Here is a 15,856-nt window from a genome sequence, read left to right as displayed (position 1 = left end):
TGAAATTTTGATGGTTCTTTCCTTGTTATCACAAAATAGCTGCAGAGTCTCAGTATGTTTCATAGCCTTAGGTTTTTTGCTCCTATACTCATCTCTCACGTCCAAACTGTTTAAATTAAGAACTTAGCTCACAAATTCAGCCTTCTGCAAACTTTGTCCTTCAGCTACAGGCTCTCTCACCTGTTTGACAAACAAATATATGGCATTGCCTCATAGTTCATTGATCAGATCGTAGGAATCCAACTCCAGTCTTTGTCGAAAACTTAATTTTTCATACAGAATGTTACAATCACCATCTTTTTCATCTTGATTATCTATCTTCTAAAGATGGTGTTGTATGCCATTGGGTGGTCTACCACGTGAAATTAAACATATTCCGTGGTTGTATGCTCGTTATCCTCTAAGGTGACTGGCAAAGTGATTAATTCTTTCACCTCAATGGAATGGTTTGCAAAAGCACACAATGAACTAGCTTTGGACAGCGCATGTTCCTTTAGTCTCATCTTTTGATATGCATTCCAAGATAACACTTCCACTACACTTTCACTTTCCACGAGTATTCCTTTGACCCCGAAACTCATGACTATTGCTGAAACCACCATTAGATCATTTCCTTTCTCATCTCAGACTCATCACTGTCAAACTCAGCATTCTATTTTTCTTGTTGTCGTGACTTCTTAGGGGCGCTGGCTGACATTACACTTCTCATGTGCATCCTCCTCGTCGCATTGGAGCCTGCCCAATGTTCGTTTGTGCCTACAATCACATGGATGGTGCCTTTAACTTTTTTATTACTCTTGAGATCGTTGCGCGAGCTCTGACCTTGTTGAGAGCCACTCCGATATACGAATTTATTGAGCTCGCCATTTCAAACTACTTCTTTTATAGTTTCTTTCAATGTGAAGCAATATTTGATTTTATGTCTCATGTCATCGTGGTAAGCACATCGGTCTCTCGAGTTCATCTTTCTCCCAATGCGACGAGGAGGATGCACCTTGGGTAAAGATGCCAAGGCTTCTGACTTGGTTGAGAATATAGGTACGGGTGGCATTTAAAGGGGTGTAAGCTTCAAATCTTCATTGAGGAATGTATCTTCTAGCGTGGTCTTGTTGAGGTCTCTGAGGAATTCTGATTGTATCACCTTAAGGTTGATTCTTCTACGGCCTGTCATTTTTTACTCGCAGTGGTTGGCTAGGGAGGCTTGCCTACTACAGGGTCCCTCCCTATTCTTGAATTGTTTGTCTTCCCTCTGGAAGGTGGCACGCGATACTCATTTGATCTCATCCACTTTTACGAACTTGTGAGCTCGCTCGTAGAAGTTAGCCAGACTCTGCGATCTGTTATCTATGAAAGAGTATTGTATATGGTCATTTTGTACCCTCATTATAAAGGCGTCTATGGCCTACTGGTCCTCCAAGTTCTTCATGTTTAGGGTCGTCGTGTAAAACATTTTCACGTAATCTTGAAAGGACTCGCTCTTCCTTTGTTTCACGGACATGAGCCCCATGGCCGTATTCATAATTGTTCTGTGGGCCTTGAATCTACCCAAGAACATCTGTCCCAACTGCGAGAAGTTTTGAATCGAGCCTTATGGAAGAGACAAGTACCAATCCTTAGCACTCCACTTGAACGTTATAGAAAAGGCTTTACATTTTGTCGTATTTATTCATTGTACTACATCAAATGATCTCGCAAATCCCTTTTTCCTTCAAACATGTCTTTCGGGACCTTGAAGTCACATGGTAGGTTTACTACTGTGAACTCAGGGGTCAGTGGGCTATTGGAGCAGAACAACCAATCTATATCTTGCGATTTGGGTGTAACACCCGTACGTCTCTTCACAACTCGTCTATCTCATTCCAATATTCCTTAGCTTGGGTGTATAGGGCATTGTCTTGCGTGTTTATATTGTCCTAAAAATTGGAGTTATCAGAATGCGCATTCCTTCGCAACTCCTCGTTCTACTTTAGTAGATCCTGCTAAGCAGCTTGTTGTTGTTCGAATCACACCTCTTGATCAGCCATCTGCTCCCTTATAAGTCTCATTTCGGCTAGCTGCAGGGGTGCCTTTTGGTTGAAAGGGAGTGACAAACCCTGATTGGTAGAGATATTCAAGTTTAAAGGGCCAGAAGCTCCTCTATAAACCGTGTTGTCGAGGTTTTCTAGTCTATCGGTAAACCATCCGGCGAATAAGTCTGTTTCGTTATGTTGGTCATCGAAACCTGACGTTTTGGCCTGTCTTGATGAAGAGTTGAAAGGGAAATTTTCGTTCAAGTAAGCCATTTGCTTCGAAAACTAAAGAAAACTTAATCAAACTCGAAAAAATCTGATGATCGAAAGTTCTTCCACGCTTAATATTTTCTCGTATGTTATTGATAGGAGTGTTTGGGTATTTATACATGTTGTTATAGAAGCTATTACAGCTTATGATAGAACCCCACTATTTTGTCTTGACTCCGCTGCCTTTAGTACGACATTCTCTGTGAACTCCAGGTTTGCTAGGCACATGTCTACGGAGCACATGGTCCTTTCTGTTCCTGGGATTGACATTCTGGGTGGGCTTTGTACCTACTAAATACATATCTGGGTGGCTCGGATCTCATGCCCCTTCTCAGGCCGAGTCCTCGCGAGTTGGATCTATGGCCTTGTGTTACGAGCTGGGTCATTGGTTTTGTCTTACGAGCTGAGCCCGTGAGCTCGCTCTACGAGCAGGGTCCAAGAGCTCGCCTTGTTGTCCTTTTGTGGCTTGCTTCGCACTTAATCTTTTGATGGGACCTATCCGGGTCATGGGTCGGAGACCCGGATCCCTAGTATGTCTCGAGTCAGTAATTACTGATGTATAACAAAATTCATATAAAATGAAGATATTAACATGTCACACCAATTTGTTTTTATACATTATAATGAAAGTTAATGGATGAGTAATCATATTATAATAAATCGATAATATTATTGATCATATAATAATTTTAAAAATTCAATAACGAAAATATGAACTTAAAAGAATATGGGTGACTACATTTATAGTTTACTCGAAAAAAGTAAATCTTTTTTTTTTTTAATCAGCAGTATGAAAAGATTTTTTGATATAGAATTGTACAAAGATAATTAGCAATTAATGATGTTGGACGCGTTTCAATTCTAACATTAAATAAATGAATTGGAGGCGTTGATGCGTTTCAAATTATTGAAGTGTTTGGAAGATTTATAGAATGTATGTCTAAAATCGTGGTTATTTAAATTAAATTTTGTTTTTATTTAATATATAATTAATTTTAATTTTTATGATAGAAAATAAATGTTTTATATTTAAAAATAGTGAAAATAATTTAAAGTTTATGAAAAATCATTGTTTTTAGAAATATTTATGAAAAAATCTTAAATTTTTGTCATATAATATTAAAAAACATAAAACAAAGTTTATTTTAGTAAAAATATGTTAAGTTTATTTTATTAAAAGAATGTCTTGTTATATTTTTATGATCACCGATCCGAAAATTAGATAAGATTTGGATCGCCTATTCCCGACCTAAGTAGGGCCCACCAAATGGTTACGTGCGTGCCTTATAGTATGAAGCTTGCAAGGGGTGTTTAGAAAGGGAGCTCGCGGGTCCTGCTCGTACATGTCAGGGGCTGTTAAAAAGGGGAGCTCACGATCTCGGTTCGTAGATGCTCAAGGAGTGTCCAACAGGCAACCTAGAGCAGTACACGTGTCCAGGATCCATAAAGTCTACTAAGAACGTCAATTCTATGAACAGTAACTATATATATAAATATTCTATTGTCCCTTCTAATGAGATATAACAGAAAAATTACTCAACATATCTAAAAAGGAAAATAAAAATTAACATAAAAAAGTTAAAAACTAGATTGAATCGAACCGAATTTAATAAGCAGCTGAATTTTTTTTTTAAATTCGATCAAGCCAAACCGATATCACTTTAAAGTAGAGAGAGATACGTTAGATTTAACCGGACGGGATGCTAGTTTATGGGCCATTGTGCGAGATGGTGATGGCATGGTAATCGGAGGATGCGCAAGAGTGACAGAAGAGTGTGCGCAAGTTAGTTGGGCTGAGGCAATACTACATAGGCTTTAGAAACTTTATTGTTGAATTTGATAATTTTTTTAATTTTTTTTTTGTGATTTCTAAGTTAATCATCAAACATTATATTTACATTTTTTGGGCGATTCGATTATTGACATCCTAATTTTAATAGGTAATTTTGATTTGGTTATATTTAGTTGGTATTTGAAATTTTTTACCTAATTGATATATGAATTTGTATTCTGTTACATACTTTTAAAAGTTAAAATATAGTTTTGTCCTTATGAATTTATTCAAAATATCTAGTTGATATTTAAATTTGTCCAAAATTTTATACTTTTTAAAAGATTTTTAATTTTTTTAACTTATGTTCGCCATCTGTTATATTGAGGAACTACCATCAGTTCCACGTTAACACAAACTAAGAGTATTTGTGAGGAGGTACCAATTTAGATGATGAAATACAAATTCAAATACCAACTAAATACAAAAAAAATCAATACAAACTAAATATTTTAGACAAATTTAAAAGACAAACCACGTATTAACCTTTAAATTTAATTACTATAGCAAACGCATTATGACATGTATGTCATGTAGAGTGTTACCGGTATGCTTTCTTATATGCTTTCTCAAGCATAAAATTAATTATTTGTATTTTTTTTTGCTTTAATTATTATTTCATGTCGATTGAATATTAGTTTGATTAATATCGGTATTGTTGTCAATACAAAAGGATGTATATTTGAGTGTCTTCAAACGTATTATCTTAAAAAAAAACTATGAGTAATTCTAGGTATTATATAAAAAACAAAACTAAGAATCGAAAATAAAAAAATCTTATTTTATTTTTTTGTATATTTTATTATTTTATTTAATGTATTCTACTTTTATATATTTATATAAATTTTAAATCATTTGTATATATTATTAATTTATCATGTCCAGCTTGGATTACACTTTTTATTATTTCCTTTTATCTTTTTTGTGCTTTATAGCCCCTCCTCAGCCCCATCCCCCTAACCAAGAAAGGCAAAATTCTCATGCAGTCTCTAATGAAGCAACATTTATCCTTTGGTCATTTTTAAGGTACTTTACTATTTTTAAAAGGAAGGTAGGAGAAACATATACCTCTTGATCATTGTTACTATTTTTTAAAATATTTTAGTTTATTACTAGCAATAATATGATTCATTTTGGATTTTTGGATTTTTTTTTTGAAAAAAAAAACAAACACTCCTCATAGATGGTAAAGAACAAACTTCATCAATATAATAAAGGCTTTAGCCTCAATCTCAATAGAACATTATGACACGTTGACAATTGGCTTTGTCACAACTCAAGCACGACATATATGGAGTGATTGCAATCACTTAACATGATAATGAAATCAGCATCGGATAGTCTAAAACAGCGAGCAAAAATCAACAAAAGAATCGAGCATTCACCAAACTATAGAGGACGACAATAAAACCATTCCTAAAATCACTTGTAAAAGTAAGATTTCAGCATAAGCAAAACTAAAAATCATGCTACAAGAGCAGACAAAAACTTCTAAAACTAAAAATTTATTAACCAATGGAAAAACAATTAAACAAAAAAACATATAAAACTCAAGACAACATGGGGCTAAATTGACTCGTGAAATCATTTATTATTCTGAAATATTCTCGAAACAGAAACAGATTAAGAAGATGTCGAAGAGCCACCCACTTTCCAAGAAAAACTACTGGTGGCCAATGGAGTTTTAGCAAACGATAAGTATTATCATCTATCCATCACAACTTATGAAGAAAACAAAGATAGCTACAAAATAGATATGCAAACTAAAAAAGATAGAAGACATGTGGAGTGAATGTGAAAAAGAAAGAAAGAAAGAGTTAATGGGAGGGAGAAAAAAGCGAGCGATAACCAACCTGAAGACTGACGTCGCCGCTGGACAAAACCAAATATAAGGAGTACGCTTGGAGGAAAAAGAGAAATTTTTAAGGTTTAATACAACCTATTATGATTTTTGAAATATTTTGAAAATTTTTGTAAAAAATATTACATTATTCAGTTTATTAATCATAATAATATATAGTAGATCAAATACAAACCCTTAAAACTAAAATCAGAATATATTGATTAAATTACAATGTAAGCTTCTACTAGGTAGCCTATCGAGTGGATCCTTGGGAACATTTCCTTTCTATATTATGTCTTTAACTTCTCTGGTTTATCAGAGAATAAAAAAAAGGTATCAAACACCCAGCTTTTCACTTTTTGATTATTATACTATCTTCACCATTATTTTACTTAAAAAACAAGGCACATGCTTGAATGAAATCTATAAAACCCCTTAAGCTAGAACGGCCAAATTAGACCAAGAAAAAAGGAATTCAGCAATGCCAAGGTTGGCTAATGGCTAGCTTCTCTTCCATGTCTCATTATGTTTACTTATACGTTAATTGTTTTGGTTTGTATGAATTTTTATCCATAGTTTTCTTTTCACTATTCTACAGTGGAGCCGGCGATCTAGAAGCTTCCACCCCCACCGATGATAAAGGACCGTTGGAAAATCTGCGAGAAATTCACCAGAAAGCGTTAGATGACCTTGTGAACGTGAACTCGCTCTTCACGCTGGCCGTCTTCGTGGGGTTATCGATGGCACGTCAAGGCGAGCGTAGCCTCGAGAACCGCACTGAATGCGACGCGGATGTGGGGAACGCGAGGCGGCTGGTGGTGAACGAAGTGGTGTCGTTCGCTTGCTTCCTGTTGTCGAGCCTGGTAGCCAAGGCACTTAAAATCCATGTCACCATTTGCCAAGAAGAGGACTTCAAGAATACCCGTAACCAGAGTGTGAGATTCTCAATGCTGATGTTGTCGGTGTGGGCGTCGGTTTTCGGATGCATATTCCTTACGGTATCCATGGTGGATGTGATCCAAATCAAGGTGGGAAAGCTTTCTTGTAGGAGTGTCCATGCATGGAGGGCTGCCGGAGCACTGATTGCCATTGTGCTCCTTGCGCTTTCTATTTACGTCCCCTTTATGATGACTGCAATATTCACTTCCGTCAGGAATGTTCAAAGAAAAGTAGACAAGAAATAATCATTAACAATGATCATCATCATCATCATGTTCAAATATGCAATATTTCTTCTTTGTTTCTTAAATAAAAGTGTGGAACTCGCTTAGGTAAAAGGGTTCAAATGGAGAGGATCTAAAGAGTCCATTTTTTATATAATTGAAGTGTTTTTTTTTTTTAATATTTTTTTCATTATAAATTTAGAGGAACATTATGAGCACTGGAATCAAAATTTAATCTATAATATCAATAAATAACATTTTTATTTAATTTATGAGTTTGTATTTGATATATTGACTATATTTTTTTTACTATTTGTAAAATTATACTATACCGAGATTTGTCAACCCATTTAACCTTATTGGCAGTGTGCATGTGTAATATTTCAATTTTCATACACACTTTCAATAAAGTGGGTATTGAGGAAGCTTGGTCATATATTGGCATAACATTTTTAGTCCTCTAGCTTTATAAAAATAAATGGTTAATTTAGTCATCCATTTCATTTTTCGTCTATTTTAGTCTTAAATTTATATTATTTGTCAAATTACCCTAAAATAGATGATATGTTAATTTTGCTGATGTGGCATACATGTAGATTGCCACATGTATGTCACGTTAGCAATTAATTTTTTAAATTAAATTTTTATATTTTTATACTTTTAAATAATTCTATTTTTTAATATTTTTATAATTTTTGAATTTTCAATTTTTTAAAAATTAATTAATTGTTGAAATCACGTAGATATCACGTCACAAAATTAACAAACGTTAACTTTTCCAACCATTTAAGGATGGTTTGAAAAACAACGTAAATTTAAAGACTAAAAAAATAAAAAAAAATAAATGAAAGATCAAATAAAATTTTTAAAAGTTAGCTCATTTCAATATAAATTTTGCAATCATTTTCATCTTCTCTCAATTTGATTTCTCCTTCGTACCAAATAAAATCATGCATGCGCATCATTTTATTTAGAAAATTATAAAAATAATCATTCAATTATTTTGTTTTTTATTATGGTCACTTAATTAAATGCTTTAATCACTCACTTATTAGTGGGCATTAGATGAGATGGGCTCATTGGGCCTATCTCATTGACTGAATATAATTATATGTGTTATCTAGACTTCTAACTTACACATTTGATTTATCCAACCCAACAACCAATTTTTTATTTCCAAAAATTTGTTTATTTAACTAATTAAAATTTAATTAATTTTCAAATTAAATTATTTTCTCAATCCAATTCTAATTTCATTAAAGTCACGAAGTCTTTACCGTACTAAAATTGATACAAAACTACGATAACTAATTAATTTAACTTTTCCTCAAACTTTAATTATTTAATTACAATCAATTAAATAATAATTCAAAGAAATTAATTTATTTTAATCTCTAAGTTATCTCTTACTCACAATGAGAAACTGCATTCACTATAGATAATGATACGTTTTATCTATTTTTAATGTCATTTTCATTTATCGTTCTAATGCAATCTATATAAGGTTATGTTGAACTAATGGAGAGACCGATTGAACACGTATAATTAAGGTTCAAATAATTTGTAGTTAAATTCTGGCTAAATTTGAAAAATATGTCAATTTTTTTAGTAAATATAATTTTTATATGTGTAATATTTATTTTTCAATCAATATCAAGACTGTAGTAAATATTTTTGTATATGTATTTAAACTATTTTACATATAAACATAATGATGTTTTAAATAATTAAATAAAATATTTCACATATAAAAATATTTGAAATATCATACTCACAATGTAGATGAAAAACAATGTTATTTGAAATATTTTACATATTAAAATAATAATTATATTCAAATAATTATTTCATTTTATAATATTAGAAATCACCATACCCACAATATACATGGAGAAAATAAATATTTGACATATAAATATTATATATAAAGAAAAATATATCAAAAAATTAGTTGATGTTTATATTATATATAAAGGGTTATTAATTTCAAATATTTTAATATAATTATATATGTAAAAATATATTTTTATTATATAATTACATATTTATTATTTGATTTTATGAATAAAAGAGTTATTAATTAAAAGAGTGAATTAAAAATTGAAAAAATATATATTTATTAATTAAAAATTGAAACAGTATGAAATAAAAATTACAAATGTGTTTAGAAAAGGAGAATTAAACCTATATTTCAAGTAGGGATGAGTATTCAATCGAGTCGAGTCGAATCGAGTAAAAAAAATTTGAGTTAGTCAATTTGACGAATCTTATTTTAACAACCTAACTCGATTTGATTTTTTTCGAATCAAGTCAAAAAAATTCAAGTCAAGTCAAGTTGAGTTAACGAATCTTATTGTTTATACTCAATGTTGCGTTTACATATACTGATTATTTAATTAGTAGACGATGTATAAAATTATTTAACTACATAAACAATATAATGATTTTGCCTTTTTAACTTAATGGGTAAATATTTATCAAAACGACGTAGTTTTGCCTTTTCTTATTCTGATTTTGGATAACTCGAATTGTGTAATTCATATTTGAGTTAAACAGAAAAATTTATTTTTTTATTCGAGTTGATTCGAATAACTTGATTAACTCAAATAACTCGAACTATTTAATTCTAAATTTAATTTTTTTATCAAAATTTTCAAATCGAATTGAATTTTACACATCCCTAATCTCAATGATGAAATCATTATTATTTAATCATTTAAATAAGGAAGCTTATATGTTAAAAATCTTAATTAAAAGAAGAAGAAGAAGAAGAAGAAGAAGAAGAAGAAACATCTTTAAACAACATGAAATAAAAAATATAAATATGAGTGAAAATTGAACTTGGGACTTAATGACAAAATTACTAACACTTAACCCTTCGACCAAAGAAATTAATTATATTAAAAAAAACTGCAACTTAAAGGGAGAGAGTGCCCAGCTAGGTGCGTTTTCCTGCCAACTGTGCAAAAAGCACACCTAGCTGAATACACTTTCACACTCTCTCTTCAAAAACAACTTATTTCCCTAAATAAAATTAAAAAGATCTAAAAGTCTAATTAAAAAAAATTGACATATAAACCTTATGTACCCTTAAGTTCCAACTTTTCAATTATTAATTATAATATTATTTAATTATTGAGTCAATCTACTAAAAACATCATGACTGAACTCTCTATATATATCATTACGAAACAAACTTAACGTAAGTTTGGATGAACGATGCATTTATCTACAGTTAATGTAAAAACAATAATTATAATAAAATTAAATACTATAACAATACTATAATATAAAAAAAAAATTAAATACACTGTACGACACCTCACCACACCATCCATCCAAACCAACATTAATAAGCAGCCTCCAATTATTTTATAATATGAGCATCACTATCTTCTGCTATGTATTATATCTTTATTCTATGAAAAATAAATTACTAACGCATAGTAATCGAACGGTTGACAATCCATCATCTTCAAATCGAGCCGGGCCTTAGTATTCCTTTTCGCCTTTCGGCTGCATCGGATCAGAGAATCAATCGCGACTTTCAAATTATCTTTGGATGTCTCTCGGATCAGAAGAAACTCTTCATTCAGTAAGTTTTTCCCTCTAAAATTTCAACGCTGCGATTCTTATTTATTTATAATCTTCACTTAAAATAACCCACCTAGATTGCCTCCAATAATTCACTCTAATCTTCCTCTAACACACCCATCTCTTCTCGGAGTGAGGAAATACGCGTACTTCATAGGTAATTTTTATGGGTTATCTTTCTTTGAGGTTACGAATTTTAGGGTTTTTCTTGACAGAAACTATTGGGAAACAAATGCTTAATTTTGGAGTATTCGGGGTATGCAAAATTTAATGACGGTTTTTTTTCTTTTAAGGAAAATAAAATTGTAATTGTTGGTGTGATTTAGGAGTATCTGTCCAATGAATATAGTTAAGTTGGATTGTTCTGCCTAAATACCCTACCCAATCTGTTTTGTTGTAGTTGGATGGTGGAAGGAAGGAAGAAAGCCCTGTAGAAAAATGAAGGAAAGGGTTTTGTAAATGATTATGGTGATATTGATTTTGCAATGAAGATTGGCTAACTAATTTTATGGAATTTAGTTACCTATTGATGCTGCATTTGTTGTGCTCAGTTCTGGTTTTTATGAATATACCATTTTGGTGAAGGTATTGTTTGATGTCCCTATACGAGCTGCGTTTCATATTCTGTTATTCAGGTCCTCACTCAGTCCTCTAGACAAAGGAATAGACTGAATTCTACGGTTACCTCAGTTAATCATATGTCTCTTTGTTGTTACTGTTGCCAAGTCTTGGTTGAAGAACTGTCTAAATAATGGCATTCCAAATAACGGTATTGTTGTCATCATCCTATACTTTTAATTTGACACTTTCATCTAAGGAATTGGGTTTTAAGCATCCTCCTTAGCTTAATTAGTTTATTTCCTTTTCTTAGTCATAGCTGAAACCAAAACAGTAGGATCTTGAGCATTTCCTTGTTTCTTTCTTTAATGTCCATCGGTAAGTTATATCTTTTGTATGTTTGTGTAAATTATCACTTTCACTTGATTCTAGAATTTTCTTGTTGAGTCCTTTACATCTTTGGATTTGAACCCATTCCTACTAGTGGTCACTGAATTAACGTGCATATCTTGTGGTTCATCTGACCACTTGAAAAGTTTTGAGAACTGTTTCTGACGTGTCATATGATTTGTTGCTAGCAAATTATTATAAAAATTATGATTTGCATAGCATGAAAAGGCACCATACTATTATTTTCCTTTTTAAATTATATAAACTTGTCATTTTGCTTGATGTTAAAAACGAGGTTAGAAGGTCTGATTCTTTTCTTTTCCTTTTTTGGTAATAGTGGGATTTGGACAAAGAAGGTGGGAAAGCAGACAGCTCAGTTGAAGAAAAAACAGCTGAACCAGAAGGAAGCGAAATCCTAGAACCGTATGTGGGTATGGAATTTGAATCTGAAGATGATGCTAAGAAATTCTACATAGAGTATGCCAGACGGATAGGATTTGTGGTGCGAATTATGCAGCGTCGTCGTTCGGGGATTGATGGAAGAACACTTGCTCGTCGTCTAGGATGCAACAAACAGGGTTTCTCTCCTAATCATAAGGGCACACTAGGACAAGAGAAAAAGCCACGTCCTAGTGCACGAGAAGGTTGCAAGGCAACTATTTTGGTTAAGATGGAAAAGACTGGAAAATGGGTTGTTACAAGATTTGAAAAGGAGCATAATCATCCCCTTATGATCACAACCAATGGATTCAATACCACGGTGAGGTTCTATAAAGTTCTATATAAGAAAAATACTTCTAATTGTTTTATATTATATATTATATTAGTCTCTCATTCCCAATAAACTTGTTGCGTTTTGACTTTTAGTCATCAATTTTAGAACTTTGATAAAAAATATAGTTAAAAACTTTTAGTGATTTTTAAATATCGTTAATTAAAATATTAAAAATAATAAGTCAATGTTAAAAAAGTTTGACCACCCAAAAAAGTCAATTATGACAACTTAATTTGGACTAAGATAAAAGGAGTATATATATATATATATATATCAAATAGAGTTTAAATGTCTTGAACTTTGTTTTTGAATCTTATACTTGAGATCATTGACTCTTCCTTTATTTTTGTTGTTTTTACTTTCTTTGCGCATTAAGTAGAATGTTCCTATTTCTGGTTTTCATGTTTTTGGCTTGGTGCTAATTGTTTGGCATGGACAATTTCAGCTTTTCTTAGTAAATATTATATAGAGGGCAGATATTTTTAGATAATTTAAAATTATAGAATATGCTGTGGGGTGGGTGAAATTTTCCCTCATTGAGATTAATGGCTGTGATTGAATTTTTTCGGTGACCAATTATTTTCTAGAATTGAACATGATTCCTGCGTAAAGTTTGTTTTACAATATATGAAGTATCAATGCTGCGGGCCCCATTGGTTAAAGCTGGGGATAGATGATAATTTTGGTGTTACAACTTCTGCTTTTGTTCCTTTGAATTGGTCATCACTGAAAATGCCCCTGGAAGCTTTCTAATTTATAGATGTGTATAAATGAAAATAAATTCTCCTATGTATTGGACTAGGATATTTGATGTCATGCAATACGCTGCTTCTTGTTGAACTAGCTTCAGGAAGAGTATAAGTGCGCTGAGTGTATCATTAACACGCTTTCTGCAGAGTCACATTATAAGCTTTCTTTGGGAACTTAGGTGTTCTTATCTGATAAGGTGAAGGATGATTCTTTGATTGTAAGAGTAGGGACCTTTTCTTTTCTTCTCTTGTTAGCCGAATGTAATTATTTGCTTGTGGTTGTTAAATATCTATATACTTGCATAACAGTATAACATTCCTCCGTTATTCACTGCTGCTGCTGGCAATGATTGGCTTTTTTTGAGTTTTTAGGGTGATAAGGACAAGAAAATTGAAGAACTCACGATGGAGTTAGCGCATCAAGAGCAATTATGTTCAGCTTATCGAGAAAAGTTGTTTGCGTTCATTAACAACGTTGAGAAGCAAACAGAAGAACTATCTTCAAAGATTGAAGTTATAGTAGACAATGTTAGGAAACTCGAAGCTCAAAGGCAGAGATTTACGCACCGTAGCGCAGGTAGCCTTGGTATTTAACTTGACCAATTAATGCTATGATTAGATTTGTATATTTGGTTTCTTGGAAGCTTTTAATCATGTACAAAATTCTTTAGGATCATTTTGTTTTAGTCAAGATGCTTAACATTTGACATTGTGCAATCAAACTAAAAAGCATCTTGTTAGATGAAATTGGAGCTTCATGATTCTCTTGTGGGTTGATTTTGCTAGTAAAAAGGTGGAAAATAGAAATAGTTTTGTAATTTTGAACAATTTAGTTGTATGATTAGAAATTAGATACATTAATGTCAAACCAACATCTCTTAATATTTTCTATGCGTACATATATGCACACAGACATATATATATATATGTATTTTGACTATTAACTTGAACTTAAGGCAGCAAAGCTACCACCTTTCATCATCTGCTGGAACTCCTCGAAATTAACCCTACCATCTCCATCTTGATCTACTTTTGTTATCATATTCTTGCAATCCTCAATAGTTCTTCCCTGCTTCAACCCTAATGATGATAGAACCGACCTCAACTCCTCAAATGTGATGAATCCATCTCCGTTTTGATCGAAGACATTAAATGCTTCCATCATTTCTTCTTCTTCGTTCCTCTCATTCACCATCATTTGATACAATTCACCAAATTCATCGATATCTACAGAACCATCTCCGTTCACATCAATGTTATCAATGATTTGGTTTATTTCTTTATCGGAAAGAAAAATACTGAACTCCTCGAGTGAATCGCTAAGCTCTTTCTTTGTGATCTTGCCATCTCCATTCTTATCAAACATTTGGAACACCTTGCGAAGCTCAACTAGATCCATTTCTTTTATCAAACAAAACTAAACCCAAACCAAAATACACCACCTTAGAGCAAAAATGATAAGAGAAAGATGAAAATTGGACTATTGAGAGAGATGGGAAAGGTAATTAACAAGGAAAATCAATGGAGAATTAGTGTTGATTGTTGTTTACAATTGTGAAGAAAGAAGAGAGGGATATAAAGGATGCACACTAAAACAAGCCTAACGAAATCAGTTGTTAATAAATAACAAGGTGAGAGGTTTTCCTTTTGTGGATGTGAAAAGCTTTTTAAGTTAAAAAAAAGTGATAGAATTGGGCTAAAATTAGGCATATGTTCGGTCATTTTAGAATTGGACCGTTAATAAATGGAGGCAAAAATGCTGAACACTTGGAGACTTGCCATGATGTCATTGCCAACCAAAGGTAACATTGAATGGATTGAGGTTCTACTTACACATAATGTTTTCAATCACCTTACTTAAAATCTATATACTTCATTGAGTTATATTAATAATCTTTTTATTTAAAATAATGGTAAAATATATATATGATTGGATTTAAACCCACATCAATTAAGTTGATAAAATCTTAAAACTTACCACTTAACCAAAATTTCATTTTAATATATTTTATAAATTTTATTTTAATATACATAATTTATTATCACCATTAGTTGTATATATTAATAATATTATTTATTAAGTTAATGTCACATATCAACTTGATACTAACTCACAATTAATGATAACATCACAATAAATAATTGTAATATATTTAGTACTGTTATTTTATTTTATTCACAAATTAATCTAAATATTATACATTAATTAATTTCAATATTTCTAGAATGAATTAAATATTTTATTCAAATCCGATTCAAATTAAATTGATTTTATTCTAGCTTTATCTAATACATCCTTTTACCTTACTTTTTAACCTCTTTTTTTTTTTACAATTAGTTTAATTTAAGAACAATCATATTTAAAATATCTATTACAACATTTTTTCTTGAAAACAAAAATATTAATTAAAACTGAAAAGAGAATAATTAATATTAACAAAATAAAAATAAAAATACATCATATTCATCCATCATTTTTGCTAGTTCTATTTAATTTAGAGATCAGAAAGCGGAAAAAGAAAAAGAGTAGATTGTCAGCAATATGATTTCCAGTTCTCACCCATTTAATTTCACTAATTGAATTTGACCATAATCGGTTCTAAAGATGAGTTTAAATATGTAAATTAGTATAAAAACATAACAACAAAATTAGATACTTAAGTAACAACACTGT

At 31.6% G+C, this 15,856-nt stretch overlaps 3 protein-coding genes across 3 annotated transcripts; 2 read left to right on the top strand and 1 right to left on the bottom strand.

The window, feature by feature from the left end:
• Positions 1 to 6,406: 6,406 nt before the first annotated feature.
• LOC108487193 (uncharacterized) lies at positions 6,407 to 7,295 on the top strand. The gene is made up of 2 exons (XM_017791469.2): positions 6,407 to 6,442; positions 6,552 to 7,295. The coding sequence occupies exons 1-2, from the start codon at positions 6,435 to 6,437 to the stop codon at positions 7,135 to 7,137; spliced, it is 594 nt and encodes a 197-aa protein (XP_017646958.1). The 5' UTR covers positions 6,407 to 6,434; the 3' UTR covers positions 7,138 to 7,295.
• A 3,206-nt stretch (positions 7,296 to 10,501) lies between these two features.
• Positions 10,502 to 14,066, top strand: LOC108468145 (protein FAR1-RELATED SEQUENCE 3). Its single transcript, XM_017769014.2, has 3 exons — positions 10,502 to 10,711; positions 11,996 to 12,418; positions 13,555 to 14,066. The coding sequence occupies exons 1-3, from the start codon at positions 10,679 to 10,681 to the stop codon at positions 13,774 to 13,776; spliced, it is 678 nt and encodes a 225-aa protein (XP_017624503.1). The 5' UTR covers positions 10,502 to 10,678; the 3' UTR covers positions 13,777 to 14,066.
• LOC108468159 (calmodulin-like protein 3) lies at positions 13,602 to 14,814 on the bottom strand. The gene has a single exon (XM_017769034.2). The coding sequence runs from the start codon at positions 14,579 to 14,581 to the stop codon at positions 14,123 to 14,125; it is 459 nt and encodes a 152-aa protein (XP_017624523.1). The 5' UTR covers positions 14,582 to 14,814; the 3' UTR covers positions 13,602 to 14,122.
• Between the last annotated feature and the right edge of the window lie 1,042 nt (positions 14,815 to 15,856).

Source organism: Gossypium arboreum, chromosome 7, assembly GCF_025698485.1.
Source record: "Gossypium arboreum isolate Shixiya-1 chromosome 7, ASM2569848v2, whole genome shotgun sequence".
Classification (NCBI taxonomy): Eukaryota; Viridiplantae; Streptophyta; class Magnoliopsida; order Malvales; family Malvaceae; genus Gossypium; species Gossypium arboreum.
The sequence above is the reverse complement of the archived record's forward strand: the minus strand, read 5'-3'. Positions and strand labels throughout refer to the sequence as shown.